Source organism: Canis lupus, chromosome 10 (genome assembly GCF_048164855.1).
Source record: "Canis lupus baileyi chromosome 10, mCanLup2.hap1, whole genome shotgun sequence".
Classification (NCBI taxonomy): Eukaryota; Metazoa; Chordata; class Mammalia; order Carnivora; family Canidae; genus Canis; species Canis lupus.
Genome location: NC_132847.1, coordinates 5,314,226 through 5,328,528, shown reverse-complemented (window position 1 = coordinate 5,328,528; position 14,303 = coordinate 5,314,226). Strand labels below are relative to the sequence as shown.

The 14,303-nt window shown below is 38.0% G+C and overlaps 1 protein-coding gene across 1 annotated transcript in view; it reads right to left on the bottom strand.

Moving 5' to 3' along the window:
* Positions 1 to 12,561: 12,561 nt before the first annotated feature.
* The window catches only part of KCNN2 (potassium calcium-activated channel subfamily N member 2), a 143,508-nt gene continuing 141,766 nt past the window's right edge, over positions 12,562 to 14,303 (bottom strand). Inside the window, exon 8 of the mRNA XM_072840587.1 lies at positions 12,562 to 13,162. Within this exon, the coding sequence (XP_072696688.1) occupies positions 12,875 to 13,162 (288 nt within the window). The 3' untranslated portion in view covers positions 12,562 to 12,874. The remainder of the gene's footprint in view (positions 13,163 to 14,303) is intronic.

Genomic DNA, 14,303 nt, shown 5'->3' with positions numbered 1-14,303 from the left:
AGAGTGCTACTCCAAGTGGGGTCCTTATAGAGACATCACTCTGCAAATTGTCCTGACCAGTCCATGAAATGAAAACAAAAACTTGAGAGTAGGGCATTTAGAAATTTTGATAATAATTTGACATTGCCACATCATTTCTTTTGGGTTTTATGAAAGTTATCTGTCTACAGCCCATTGGAAAACTTAAAAATCCTTCCTTGTACATAGTCTAGAAGCACTGCCTTGTATCAGTTAACACTTGTGTGTGACTTGAGAGATACAATGATAATAGTTCATGGCATAAGAATTTTCATATAAGTATCATGTGTTAAGATAATACTGAAATTGACTTAATATCCATCATATACAGAGACACATTTATGAATTTTTTAATGTTGAGTCAAAAAGGGAATTAACAAAGTACATACAGTAAAATATATTAAATAACATTTTAATATTTAAAAATTATATTAAATTATATTAAATAATTAAATATATAAAATAGAGGAAACATCCTATACAAACATAAAAGCAATAGGAAGACAAATATTAAGTTGAGGATAATGGATACCTCTGGTGAGATAGATACCTTAAAAAGAAATAGAGTATCATAGGAGTACAGTGGATTTCAAATGTATTTATAATATTTTGTTTTTAAGACAGATTATTTTTCTATATTTTAGTAACTTTAAAAATAGTTTGTAGTATCTTTTCAGAGATAAATTCCAAAACAATAATTTGGTGACAGGAAGGCCCAACCACAGAGCTCCATCACTTTTGCTAGAACATCATGGGGAGTGGTTGTAGCATAAGAGGTATAGACTTGAGAGGTCTTGATACTTAGACTGTGGTTGTTAACATCCCCAAATCTCTGCTTGAACAATTCTAGTGCCAGGGAACTCACTACCTGTCAAGGCAACCTGTTCCATGTTGGAAAGCCTTGATTAAGTGCTACAAATTGACTTTGCAAGGTCTTGATGACTCCTGTCCATGTAGAATGAACCCATTCCTCTATCTAGGAGAGCCTTCCATGTATTTGAAGACATCTTTCCTGTCTTGCATGGGTGTGGTCTCCCAGACTAAAGTTACTCTGAAAGCCCTCTCCTTAACCTATAGTTGATCTCACATCCTACTTCACACAGAAACAGAGTTCTTTAGATTTGCCCTAACTTCCCTACCTCAAGCTTCATAGACTCCCTTTCTGGATATTAGAATCAATCATTTCTATATTCAAGGGTGACGTTTCCCTGGTACTCTTGAGTCCATCCTGCTTCATTTTCTCCTGTTTCATCACTTACTCAGTTTCTGGTATGTTTTAAACATTTTCCCCATTAATTTGTCTTCATTAATATAAGAATATATTTTCTTTAAAACAAAAAAATCAGTGGGTGGTTCAGTTGGTCAAGCATCCAGCTCTTGGTTTTGACTCAGGTCATGATCTCGGGGTCATGAGATCTAGCCGCATGTCGGGCTCTGTGCTGGACGTGGGCCCTGCTTAAGATTCTCTCTCTCCCTCTCCCTCGGCCCCTTCCCCACTCCCTGCTCATGCATACACACACTCTCTCTCTCTCTCTCCAAAAAAAAAAAAAAGAAAGAAAAAAAATTTAAAACAACAACAACAAAAAATTAACCAATAAGGATGAAGTGGAAGTCCTCCTTGATCACTCCTCCTACATTTTTACTCCTGCCCAGAGTAATACTTTTGGTATATTCCAACATATTTTTTCTATGTATTTGCACATATTTATATGAATGCAGAGATATATACACCTTGTGTGTTACATAAGTGGGATAATAATTCATTTATTTTCCAAACTTAGAAACTCTGTATACCCTTTAACTAAATTCACAAGTTGTTAACATTTTTCCATATTGCTCTGTCAGTCTCCCTCTCTCCAGTCCACACTTCTGCCTCATTGTACAGGTCACATTTTTCTGAACTTTTGAGAATGAGTTGAGGACATTATGTTCCTTTATGATACATTTTCGAATGTGTATGTTTTTAAGAACAAAGACCTGTCTTTTATCACCACAATATAGTTAGCAAATTTAAGATTGATACAAAACTAGTACCTGAATATGGTCCATATTCAAATCTGGCCAATCATCCTGTAATGTCCTTTATAATTTGTTTTCTCCTCCTCATTAGAAAGCAGACTTGCATTTAGTTATATCTGTTCAGCTTCCCATAATCTGGCTTTCTTTGTCTTTTCTAAAATTGACACTGGGGTTGATACAGTTGACTCAGTGGTTGAGCCTCTGCCTTCGGCTCAGGTCATGATTCCGGGGTCCTGGGATGGAGTCCCACATCAGGCTGGGAGCCTGCTTCTTCCTCTGCTTATGTCTCTGCCTCTCTCATGAATAAATAATAAGATCTAAAAAAACAAAACAAAAAACAAAACAAAACCCAAAACCTATAAAATTAACATTTTCAAAGACTGGTTAGTTGTTTTAAAAGTCAGTTGACATTTCTTTTTGGTTTATGTGTTTGGGATTATCTGATAGCTCCTCATTACTAGATTCAGTTTATGTATTTTGGGTGGATTATCACATAAATGATATATCTTCCTTTACTGCCTCATATCAGGAAGCAAATGACACTGGTCTGTGCCATTTATGGGGATGGTATTTTGTTTACTTAAAGAAGTAATCACTAGGTTTGCCTTTCCTTTATCTTATTTTTTCCCTTTTTAATTTTAAACAGCAAAATTACAATGAACCTTTTATAATTAGTAAAATCATGTTTTGGAAGGTATGTTGATACTATGTAAATAACAATCCTGATCTCCACAAACTTTCACTGACTTTAAGGAAGAGTTTTGTTCCTTTTATTTATTAAGCAAGTACCTAAGAATTTCTTTTAATTCCATTTTTTATTCATTTTATATGTATCAATTTTATATTTTATATAAAATATGATTTTATATTTTATTTTTATTCATAAATTATTTTAAACTATTTTTTAAAGATTTCTTTATTTGAGATAGAGAGAGAGAGAGAGAGAAAGCATGAGCAGGAGGAAGGGGCAGAGGGAGAGGGAGAAGCGGACTCCCCACCAAGCAGGGGTTCAATTCCAGGATGCTGGGATCATCACTTGAGCAGAAGGCAGACACCCAACCAACTTAGCCACCCAAGTGCCCGTTATAAACTCTTAATATCAGTATTTTTTGATGAGCAGACTCTCCCAGATTTGTGTACCTTGAGGCTGCACTTTGTGTCTCTCATCTCCTTCATATCCTTTTTTGAATGTTTTTTCTTTTCTGGTAGAAGTTGTTCCAGGCTCATCTTGAACTTTCCTGCGCTACTTCTGTAATCTGCTGTTTCTACAAGGAGAACAGTATTCAATATTTAGTGGAGATTGGTATTAAGATTTCAAGGTCAAGCATGAGGTTTGGGGTTCTTTTGCTGCTAGGTCTTTTCAGCAAACAGAATTAGGGAGTGAGTACACAATCATGTTTATTTAAATGTATATTTCTACCTGTTTCTAAATCCATGAATTCATACTGATGTCTCCAATACCAGTCTAATACCAGAGGATTCTTTCTAGCCTAGCCCCACTCTGCATTTGGTTTTGTGTGTGTGCATGTGTTTTTAAGATTTTGCTTATTTATCTGAGAGAGAGCATAAGCAGGAGGGAGAAGGAGAGAGAATTCTGAGGCAGACTCCACGCTGAGCACAGTGCTCGATGCCGGGCTTGATCCAGGACCCTGAGATCATGATTTGAGCCTATACCAACACTCGGATACTTAACTGACTGAGCCACCCAAGTGCCCCCCGCCCCCCTTCCCCGCCACTGCATTTGGAACTCCCTTCTCCAACAAAGAGAAACCCTCTCCTGCTCTCTTTAATATATTTGTTCGTCGAGCAGCCCGGTGGCTCAGCGGTTTAGCGCCACCTTCAGCCCAGGGTGTGATCCTGGAGACCCGGGGTCGAGTCCCACGTCGGGCTCCCTGTATGGGGCCTACTTCTCCCTCTGCCTGTGTCTCTGCCTCTCTCTCTGTGTCTCTCATGAATAAATAAAATCTTAAGAAATATATATTTATTCATCTTCTCAACCTTCTGTATACTGAAAGCATTTTTACAACCAGTAACGCCCACACAACTGTGACAAAAAAAGCATAATAAATGTCTTTAGACTGAGGTTATTTCATTCAAGTAAGGTCTATAGATTGATTACTATTGAACCAAATATTAATATTTTGTTTTTATAATTATACTAGGGTTGTGTAAGATGTTAGCATTGGGGATATGAGTAGGGATATAAGGAGACCCTTGTACTGTTTTTTTTGAAGCTTTTCTATAAGTCTATGATTAGTGCAAAATAAAAAAGTTATAAAAAATTACTGTTTGTTTCCCCACCTGAACACATACTTTGATATGGTTATATTTTTCAATTGTTTTTTTTAATTTTTTTTATTTTTCATTTGAAATGTAGTGAGATTTATTTAATTTTGTCGGTAGTCTGTTTTAGGGTTTTTCCCATATTCTCACTGATATAATTGTTTCTCACTGGTAAAATTTGAGCGTATAAAACATTGACATGGTTTAAAAGTAAAAATTACTAGTGACACCCAGAGAAGTGTCACCCACCCCCATTCTTTCCACCCTATTTTCACCTATCCCCTGTAGGTATACAATTTTGTTATCTGGCTTATGTGTCTAGTATTTCCTGTTGCAAAAATCAGCTTGCTTTTCTTCTTTCTCCTTTTTACACAAATACACTATATGTACATCTTTACACTTTGCTTGCTTGACCTCTATCAATAAGTTCTTGATGCCACTCCCTATCTCTTCATTGGGATCTTCCTTATTGTTTTACACAGCCACTTGTTCTATTTTGAGAAAACATTATAAAATGTGAGCATTTATGTTACATGCAATGTTCTGCAATTACTGGTAATGTTGTAATTCACCACCTCGCTTGTATATTCTCCTGTAACGTTTGAAGTTGTATCTTCAGAGTCAAAACCTAGAAGAGAGCTTTCTGAGTCAAAAATAAGTGTCGTTTTCTTAGACATTGCCAAATTTCCTTCTAGAGGGTTGTGCCCTTTTACACGCCCACATGCACAGGATTGAAGTGCTTATATACCCACTTTCAGTGAATTGGGCTGTCAAACATTCCATTTTTGCCAATTAAATGGGTGAGAAATAGTCGATCAGTGTAGTTCCAATTTGCGTCTCTTATTATAAATAAAATATCTCTTTATCTGTTTAAGAATCATTTTATATCCCTTATTTTGGAAAATCACCTATCTCTTACCCATTTTTAAGTTTTTCTATTAGAATTTTCAATCTTTCCCTCTCAATTTATAAGAATTCTTTCTCTAGGGGAACCTGGCTGGCTCAATTGGAAGAGTGTGAGACTCTTGATCACAGGGTCATGAATTCGAGCCTGGGTGAGGTGTAGAGGTTAAATAAAAACTTTAAAAAAGTTATTTCTCTATATTAATCATTTTAGTCCTTTCTCTGTGATGATTGCTGCAAATATTTTCTTGTAGTTTATCAGCTACTTTTAACTCTGCTTACAAGCTTTGCTGCTATGCAAAAGTTTTTTTATTTTTATGTAATCAAATGCATCTGTCTTTTATTACCTCTGGATTCCAGAAAGCCTTTTATTATACCTAGATCTTAAATGAATTCATCCATATTATATTTGAATACTTGTAAAACTTTAGTTTTTACATTTAGCTCTGTGATCCATTTGTAATTAAGTCTTGTATGATGTAAAGTATGGATCTAATGTCTTTTTAAAAATGCCTATCCAGTTACCTCAGGCCATTTATTAAAAAGTACATCTTTCATGTTTCTACTAGTTCTTGGGCCTGTTCTGATATTATTTATTTTTCTTTCAAAACCATAACTATTTTTTTCTTCCAAGTTTTTTTAAGTTCTAGTTAGTTAACATACAGTGTAATATTGGTTTCAGGTATAGAACTTAGTGATTCATCACTTGCATACAACACCTGGTGCTCATCACAAGTGCCCTGCTTAATCCTCATCACCCATTTCATGCCCCCCCCCCCAACCCTACCTCTGGTGACCATCAGTTTGTTCTTTATAGGTAAGAGTCTGTTTCTTGGTTTGCCTCCCTCACCTCTTTTTTCCCCCTTAGGTTCATTTATTTTGTTTCTGAAATTCCACATATGAGTGAAATCATGTGGTATTTGTATTTCTCTGACTGACTTATTTTGCTTAGTTTAATACCCTCTAGCTCCATCCACATTGTTGCAAATGGCAAGTTGTCATTCTTTTTTTTTTTTTAATTTATGATAGTCACACACACACACAGAGAGAGAGAGAGAGAGAGGCAGAGACATAGGCAGAGGGAGAGAAGCAGGCTCCATGCACCGGGAGCCCGACATGGGACTCGATCCCGAGTCTCCAGGATCGCGCCCTGGGCCAAAGGCAGGCACCAAACCGCTCCGCCACCCAGGGATCCCTTGTCATTCTTTTTGACGGCTGAGTAATAGTCTATTGCATCTTATTCATCCATTCATCAGTCAGTGGACATCTGGGCTCTTTCTATAATTTGACTATTGTTGATAATGCTGCTATAAACATCAGGGTGCATGTATCCTTCAAATTAGTATTTTTGTATCCTTTAGGTAAATACCTCATAGTGCAACTGCTGGATCATAAGGTAGCCCTAGTTTTAACTTTATGAGGAACCTCCATACTGTTTTCCAGAATGGCTGCACTAGTTTGCCAAAACCGCAACTGTGAACTTTTTTTTTAACCCTCCAGGCTGAAAATACGTCTTAAAAATCTCCTTTTTCTCTTTTGTTTCTGGTAGTTTTGCTTTAATTTATATGCTGTGCTATTTAGTGCATGCGACTCATGTCCACCTTCTCTTCAGCACGAAATAAACTTTTATTAATCTAACATGAGCCATCCTTTTGTGATTTTCTATTGTTTCCCTTGAATTCCATTAGCCTGACATGAATATTGCCACCGCTCTTTTTGTTGGTTGACACTAGTCTAAACTCTCCTTGCGATTTGGGTTTTAACTTCTATCATTTTCTTTTATATGCCCTTTATAGAAAGCTCATGGATGTGTATTGTTTTTAATTCAATCTTAAATTTTCTCTTCTTTAAGACTGCAAATTCATCCATGGTTACTTATTGCAAAGTTGTAAGGTTTCATCTTACTTTGGAGTCCTTGTTTTAGGCTTTCTCATTTTTTACGCTTTCTTACTGGGGTTTTTGTTTGTTTCTCTGAAATCATTGTAATCTCTAGCTTTTTAATTATTGAAAACACCTGTTGCTTCCTTTATTCTTCTTATAAGCAGATTTTCATCAGCTACCTTTGTAAAGGGCTTTTCCTTTAAAAATGTAATCTTTTAATTTTATATCAATAAAAGGACTGCTTTTTAAAAAGCAGTATTTGACTTTTTACTAATATTTTACTTTCTACCTTTCCTCCCAACTGCATTCTAAGAGCAATAAACCCTTTGTCACCAGTGTTCTCTCTCAAGTGAAGTATAATCTCCCAATTCCCTGAACATGTTTTAAAACCCATAGAAATATTACAAAATCAAGTTTTTAAAAGAAATCAGTGAACTGTGCCCCTTTGCAGCCATGTTATATTCTTTCCCCTTGCAAACTCAAAAATAAAAATATGGGCTCACTTGACACCTTTTCTCTCTTCACTGTTCGTTTTCACTCTGAGGCACTGTGATTTTACCCAGCAGAATGGTTAATTTTGGTTTTATATTCCCAAAACCCACAAAAATAAGAATGTCCGACCTAACGTTTCCATTTATAAGCAGTAAAACAAAAACCAGAATAAATGAGATAGACAATAGGTTCATCTGTGATTCAGAATTTTGCATAATCACATTACATGTGTAAAAATTGGAGAGACAGGCATGCATCTATTCTAGCCCCTCCTGAAGCGATGGTAGGTGGCACAGTGAAAATTCTGGTCTTTTAGAATAATGTAGATTTAGAATGTTATGACCAGAAGGTGTTAGATTTTTGTCGTACATTATACCAAATGTCTTCTTACTAAAGCAATTTTGATTCTTCCTGTACAGTGAAGATATAGATGTCTTTATTTTAGTGTCTCAAATCATCCCTCATTTACCATCTGAACAGGGCTGGTGGCCACAGTCTCTCCAGCATGTGAGCTGCTGGCTTTTGTGAACTGATCCAGCTTCAGTAGAGGTAACAGGTGGCATTGCCTCAGAGTAGAGGTAGCCACACTGAGTTTGTTCTGTCACCTGTTTGATTCCCTTGTCACTCATACCCACAAAATATTCCACAGTGCGTGTGCATTTTTCCTTTGAGCTAAACTAACTTAAATGAATCCAAATATTTCCATTCTTTTTGTTAAAGACTTTTTTTTATTGTTAAATAATTTATACACCCAACATGGGGTTTGAACTCATGATCCCTAGATTAAGAGTTACGTGCTCTATTGACTGAGCCAGCCAGGCACCCCTCAAATACTTCCATTCTTTGACCTTAGCTGAGGGCACTAGGTTTTTGTTGCTACAAATATGTGAAGTAACATGACTGACTTAACAAGAAATCTCTTTTTTAAATTTTTAATTTTTTTGAAGATTTTATTTATTCATGAGAGACACACAGAGAGGCAGAGACATAGGCAGAGAGAGAAGCAGGCTCCCCAGGGGGAGCCTGAGGTGGGACTTGATCTCAGGATGCTGAGATCACAACCTGAGCCAAAGGCAGGCACTCACCTGCTGAGCCACCCAGGTGCCCCCAAATCTCTCTTTTTTTAAAAAAATAAATATCTTGTTTATAGATTTTGGGGGTGGGTGGGTAGGAGACCCCAGGGAAGTTGATGATTAAGTATTTGCACTATGGAGAGAGACAAGGTCCGCTTTCCTAACGAGGAGTTGAGGAGTCAAGTTATTAACAAAGGGGGAAGTCTAGAGAGAGAAAGGATCCCTGTTCAGCTTTCTGCTTGGCCAGCCTGCTGATCACTGTCTTCCTCATTCCCAACTTACAGCTGGACAAGTTGAGCCAGCTCCAATCCAGAATGCCTAACACTGCCAGGACTAGCAGCCCCAGGAATTCCTCATTACTTTTGTAAACCCCTTCCCTCAACCCCACTGTGTGGGGACCATGAACACTGGGGCAGAAAAAAACCCATAACTAGAAAAAAGGCCATGCCTGGGGCGGGTGGGGCAGGGGAGAGAATTCATATTATTTCTAAAAATTTGAAGTGGGAAATATCTACAAAGTTATAATCTTTATTTTCTATTTCTGGGTTCACTGACCTGAGACCTATTTCACAGAAGTCCTAGAAAGTAGCATTGATGGGCTTGCTTTTTCTTCCCTGACCTAAAAAAATTGAAAAGGAGCATGCCCATCAAAGGCTCTGGCCAACATGTCAGTGTGGTGGAGAAGTTGCTGGTGTCCTACCCCTTGTTGCACTGGCTCCCTGCCTCACAACACATACTAGGATTCATTTGTCAAACAGCCAGTGTTTGATAGTATTTTCTTAGTGGATTGGCTTGACAATTCCATTAGTACTCACAAACTGTATCCATGAATTACAGACAGGGAGAAGTATGTGGAAGCTCACCAAAGACAGGGATGGGTTTGGGAAAGGACCCTTTGATGCAACTCTTGGGTGACTCTGTAGTCCTAATCAAGGATTAGGACTGTGTTGTAATGACTAATGTGTTGTAGTCCAACACAGTCCTAATCAAGGATCCCAAGTCCTCAGTGTGGGACACAAGCAGCCTCCACACTTCTGGATCATGTTTACCAACAGATTTTGTGGGTGGCAAGAGGAGGAAAGAATAGAATCACAAAGACAAAGCATATGTACCTATTGGTATTCTAGATCATGTTACCCCCAAAATAGCAATAGGATCAGGAAATGAATAAAAAAAATGCAGAGTCTAGGAACTTCCTTTAAGAATTAATTAAGCAAAGGAAAGAATTTATAAACTATACTGCCAGGTATTAAAAGCGGCAAGATGGGCGGGTATTAGGGGTCTTTGGCATTTATTGCCTTATACTGGAAATGGTAATAAAAAGTGTTTGCCATCTAACTAGATGTTAGTCTTCATAAAGGCCCTCTGGTATCTCTTTGTACATTGGTTTTGTGGCCGAGAAGAAAGGGGCTCAGTACAATTAAGGCTGTTCAAGTGCATGGAGCTAGCAAGTGTCAGGACTCAGTTCTGAACCCTGTTCTTTGAAACTCATGCTTCTTATACTTTCTTATTCTGCCTCTCAAGATGGGGCAAAGTTGAGAAATAGCAGGGCTGTAAAATTTTAATCCACCCCTTGAGATTTGTATTAAATCTAACCCACAGGTTTTATTCCCCACTTCCTATCCTCTCTTTTGGAACATAACACCCTCTTTGGGAATATAATTATTTGATTATTGCAGCTGTTTCGGTGTGAAGTCTCTTGGAAAACAATTACCAAGGGAGGAGCAATTGGGGAGGAAGCAGATACAATTTCCTAGATCTAGTACCTGTTAGAGATCTGGTTCATCCTCATTTCTTGATACAGGGGATCTTCTTCATTATGGCCAACTTGTGACATTGTGTATTAGTAGGAGAGGTAAAGATAGTTACTGAGGAAGGAGGTACTGTTGCAACTCAAATGATTTGTGGTAGCCATTTGTTCTCATCCTGGCTACAAAGAAACAAGGAGGCCCAGTTGTGGTAGGCTGGCACACTCGATTATTGTTAGAAATTGTGACAAAATGCAAATTAGAGCAAGGCATGGATCCCCACAAGACAGTAGTCATCTGAGGAGCCTGCAGGGGATTCAGTCTCATGCTAAAGGCCATGTGAGAGGAGACTGTGGTCACGTTGCAGGAAGAAGGACTCATTCAGCAGAACGTTGACCACAGCATCCACCTGATTGATGGGTTCCCTCTTCCGCTACATCTACTTTGCCTAAAGACGCAGTAAAAGATTGATCAAACCTGGGGTGCTAATGAATGCCAACCCATAGGAGTTGGATAAATACAAGGCTGTTAATTCTAAAATCTAATTTCTTTTCTCTGCTCTTCAACTATATGTTATTATTTCCCTAGCCTTGTAGTATATTCTGGGATGGTGGTGCTAATTGATGCATACGATGATCATTAAATTACCTGCTATTCTGCTTTTTAGTCGCCATAGAGGTAGGACATATAAGAATTAACTATATCAATTGCCGGAACAAATCAATCATCTTTCAAAGTTTCTCTCTTTCTTACATCCAGTGTTTACACCAAATACTGGATTCCTGTATGTAACCCAGAATACATAAAATTTTCATTTCATCCATCATCATTTCATAGTCACCATGACATAGGATTTTGAAGTTCATTTAACTCAGCAATATGTCCCCAAAGATGTGCTCTTTCATTTATTAAAAGACTTTCTAGGCCTCGACCTTGTCCTACCCAGACACATATAGGATGTGTGAATGCTTTTCTTTCCAGCCACTTTGGATGGGTAACACCTTGGTCTTGAATGGAAATGTCTGATTTTTGCCTCACTTATGGAGAATAGTTATGAATGTGATTTTATTCATCTAATTATGCAAAGTGATGAACTTGATCACTCTAGTTTTATGCTAGAGAAGAAAAATACTTGGTGTGCTAGCATCTTGAAACGTGGTAAGGTAGACACTAAAGGGTATGATGTAAAATAAAGGGGAAGTGAGCAAAGGCCGATTTCTCTGAAAATGAAGGAGTATATTTTAAGATTTAGGTCAATCCAAGCAGATTGGCTGAAGAACTGTCCACATTGTGCCTTACTTTTGTGATGTGTTACCCCTGCCACTGCAGATAAGCTCTTCCTATAGGCTCTGGAGACCATAAGCAGGTGAGGAACTCCACTCTGCTATTCCAAGATGGTTCTTCTAAACCCACTCAATTCTTAAATTTGGAAAGAGATGTGCTGGCCACAGTTAAGCACCGCAACTCACCTAACTCCCATGAAACAAGTGTGATAAAAATCAGGAAATTGACTAGGCACCATTTACTTCCTTGTACCAAATATGTAAGTACAGACCAAGAGGGGACCATTTGCTAGGTGATAAGGGACATGTTGGGTTTATGTCCATTATGCTGTTAGGAACTATGCAAACGGATGCGTGTGTGAATACGCATGGAATCCAAACCAAGTGCATCATGGGGCTTCCCATAATAAACGAATACAAAGGAAAAGAAGAAATAACTCGTTTTGACCAAAAAAATCTTCAATGTTAGTTCACAAACAGTGGTGTACCCTGATACTTTCTTTAAATACATTTCCTGGTAAACTGGGGATAAAATAATGTTTGAAAGCATCTGTGCATCCCTGGTCTATATATATACCCCAGCTCCACCCTCCACATAATTTGGAAACAAAGGGAATTAGAAACTAGACATCATGAACTCAAAAAGAATAGTAAGCTGGCTGCATCAAATGAATGTGACAATAACATTTCATGATGGGGGAAAATCTTTGCGAATAGAGTACAGAGCGATTAAAAGCCTTCTTCCAACTGGCTAGACAGGGTGAAGAAAGTTATCAACATGTGTCAGATAACCAGTCCTTTTAACTTGAAAACAAGGCAAGAAGTGAACCTTTAGAAATGTCAAGTGACCAAACAAGTATGTGCAGAAATTAACTTTTTTTATTATATATCATATAATGTAGTAGTAAAGTTTGTTTGAAGTGCATGAATAAAAAGTTAGTGAAATTACAGGAGGAACAATCTATATAGCAATAATAGGTGCATTCCTTGTGCATCTGAAAGGAAAAGAAAGAGTTTTCACTCATTTTGGCCTAAAACTTAGTGTCAGGTTCCCAGGATTCTGACATCAGAACCCGGATAACGCTGATTAGAACCATAGGGGCTTTACAATAAAAGCTAAAATATTGACCATATGATGGCAAAAAGTCTTATTTTGTGGTTAACTGATTCTCTTCTAGCTACTCTCTGATGACGTTGGTGGCGCTGTGGAGGAGGACCGCCGTCTCCTGGATGAGGACCGGGACCGCTCGGCATTGTAGGTGACATGCTTATCATAGTTCTCCATCTGAGCCTCAATGAAATCTCTCTGCTGTTGCCTGATGGTCTGGCTGATTAGCCCAGGGAGGGCGTGGATGCTGCCAATCAAAGTCTCTAGTTTTGTTTCCACGGTAACAATCCTCTTCTCAAAGTCTTCACTCCGTTCGTTTAGGTCAGAAATCATGTCATACATGATGTTCTGGGTCTGCAAAACAGGATGGGAGACGAATAGAGAAACCAAAAACAAAGGTTTCAGGACACTTGCCCTGGAAGCAAATGGTCAATTCTCACAGTCTGAGGACCGGTTTCCTTTTGGTGGCATACAAAGAAACAAGGGCATCAGCTAATGGAACACTTTACTTTGCAAAGCAGATTCAGTATGTCTGTTCAATGCCAAGATTTAGAAATGTAAAATCTCTGGGTGCCTCAGTTGGCTAAATGTCTGACTCTTGGTTTTGACTCAGGTGGTGATCTCAGGATCATGAGATTGAGTCTGGTGTTGGTCTGCGTGCTGGTGTGGAACCTGCTTATGATTCTCTCTCTCCTGTTTCTTCCCTCACTCTTTGGAAAATGAATGAAATTTTTTTTCTTTTAAATTTCTTTTAAAAATGAAATTAAGGCCTGAAAATGATCTTAGGCCTTAATCTGAGGCAGTTGCAGAAAATGTCAGATAGGTACTGCTGGTGGTATGCCCAGTGATTTTTGGTAGTGTAGAGACAAAGTTGTGATTTAATATTTATATAAATCTCTTAATGGCAGTTACAAAAGTTAGCAATGTCAAATTCATTTTGCAACATATAATATTTATTGGGGCAAGGCTAATTTTTAACATCAAGTAGATTTAAAGAACAATATGCAACAGTACAGAGGGTACTAGGATGTAGCAGAAAATTCAGAAGTTGTAACCTGAAGGAAGTTTAGGAAAAATTAATTTGGTCAAGTAATTTAGTAACTTAAAGCAAGAAAAAATTCTGAAAGATCTTTTGTGGTCCTCGGTTTCAAATTATAGACTCTACATTGGGCCACATAGCATTTTTTATAGGTAAAAAATTGGGGGAGATTAAGTTACCAGTCTACACTGTTGGCTACAGGTTTATCAGAGCTGAGTGGTCTAAAAGAGAAACATGTTCTTGGTCTCCAGCGAATCTTGAATTGATTGTCTTGATGAAAGGCTATTCATGGGGATCCCTGAGTGGCTCAGCAGTTTAGCACTTGCCTTCAGCCCAGGGTGTGATCCTGGAGTACCAGGATGGAGTCTCGCATTGGGCTCCCTGCCTGGAGCACGATTCTCCCTCTGCCTGTGTCTCTGCCTCTCTCTCCCTCTCTGTGTCTCTCATGAATAAATA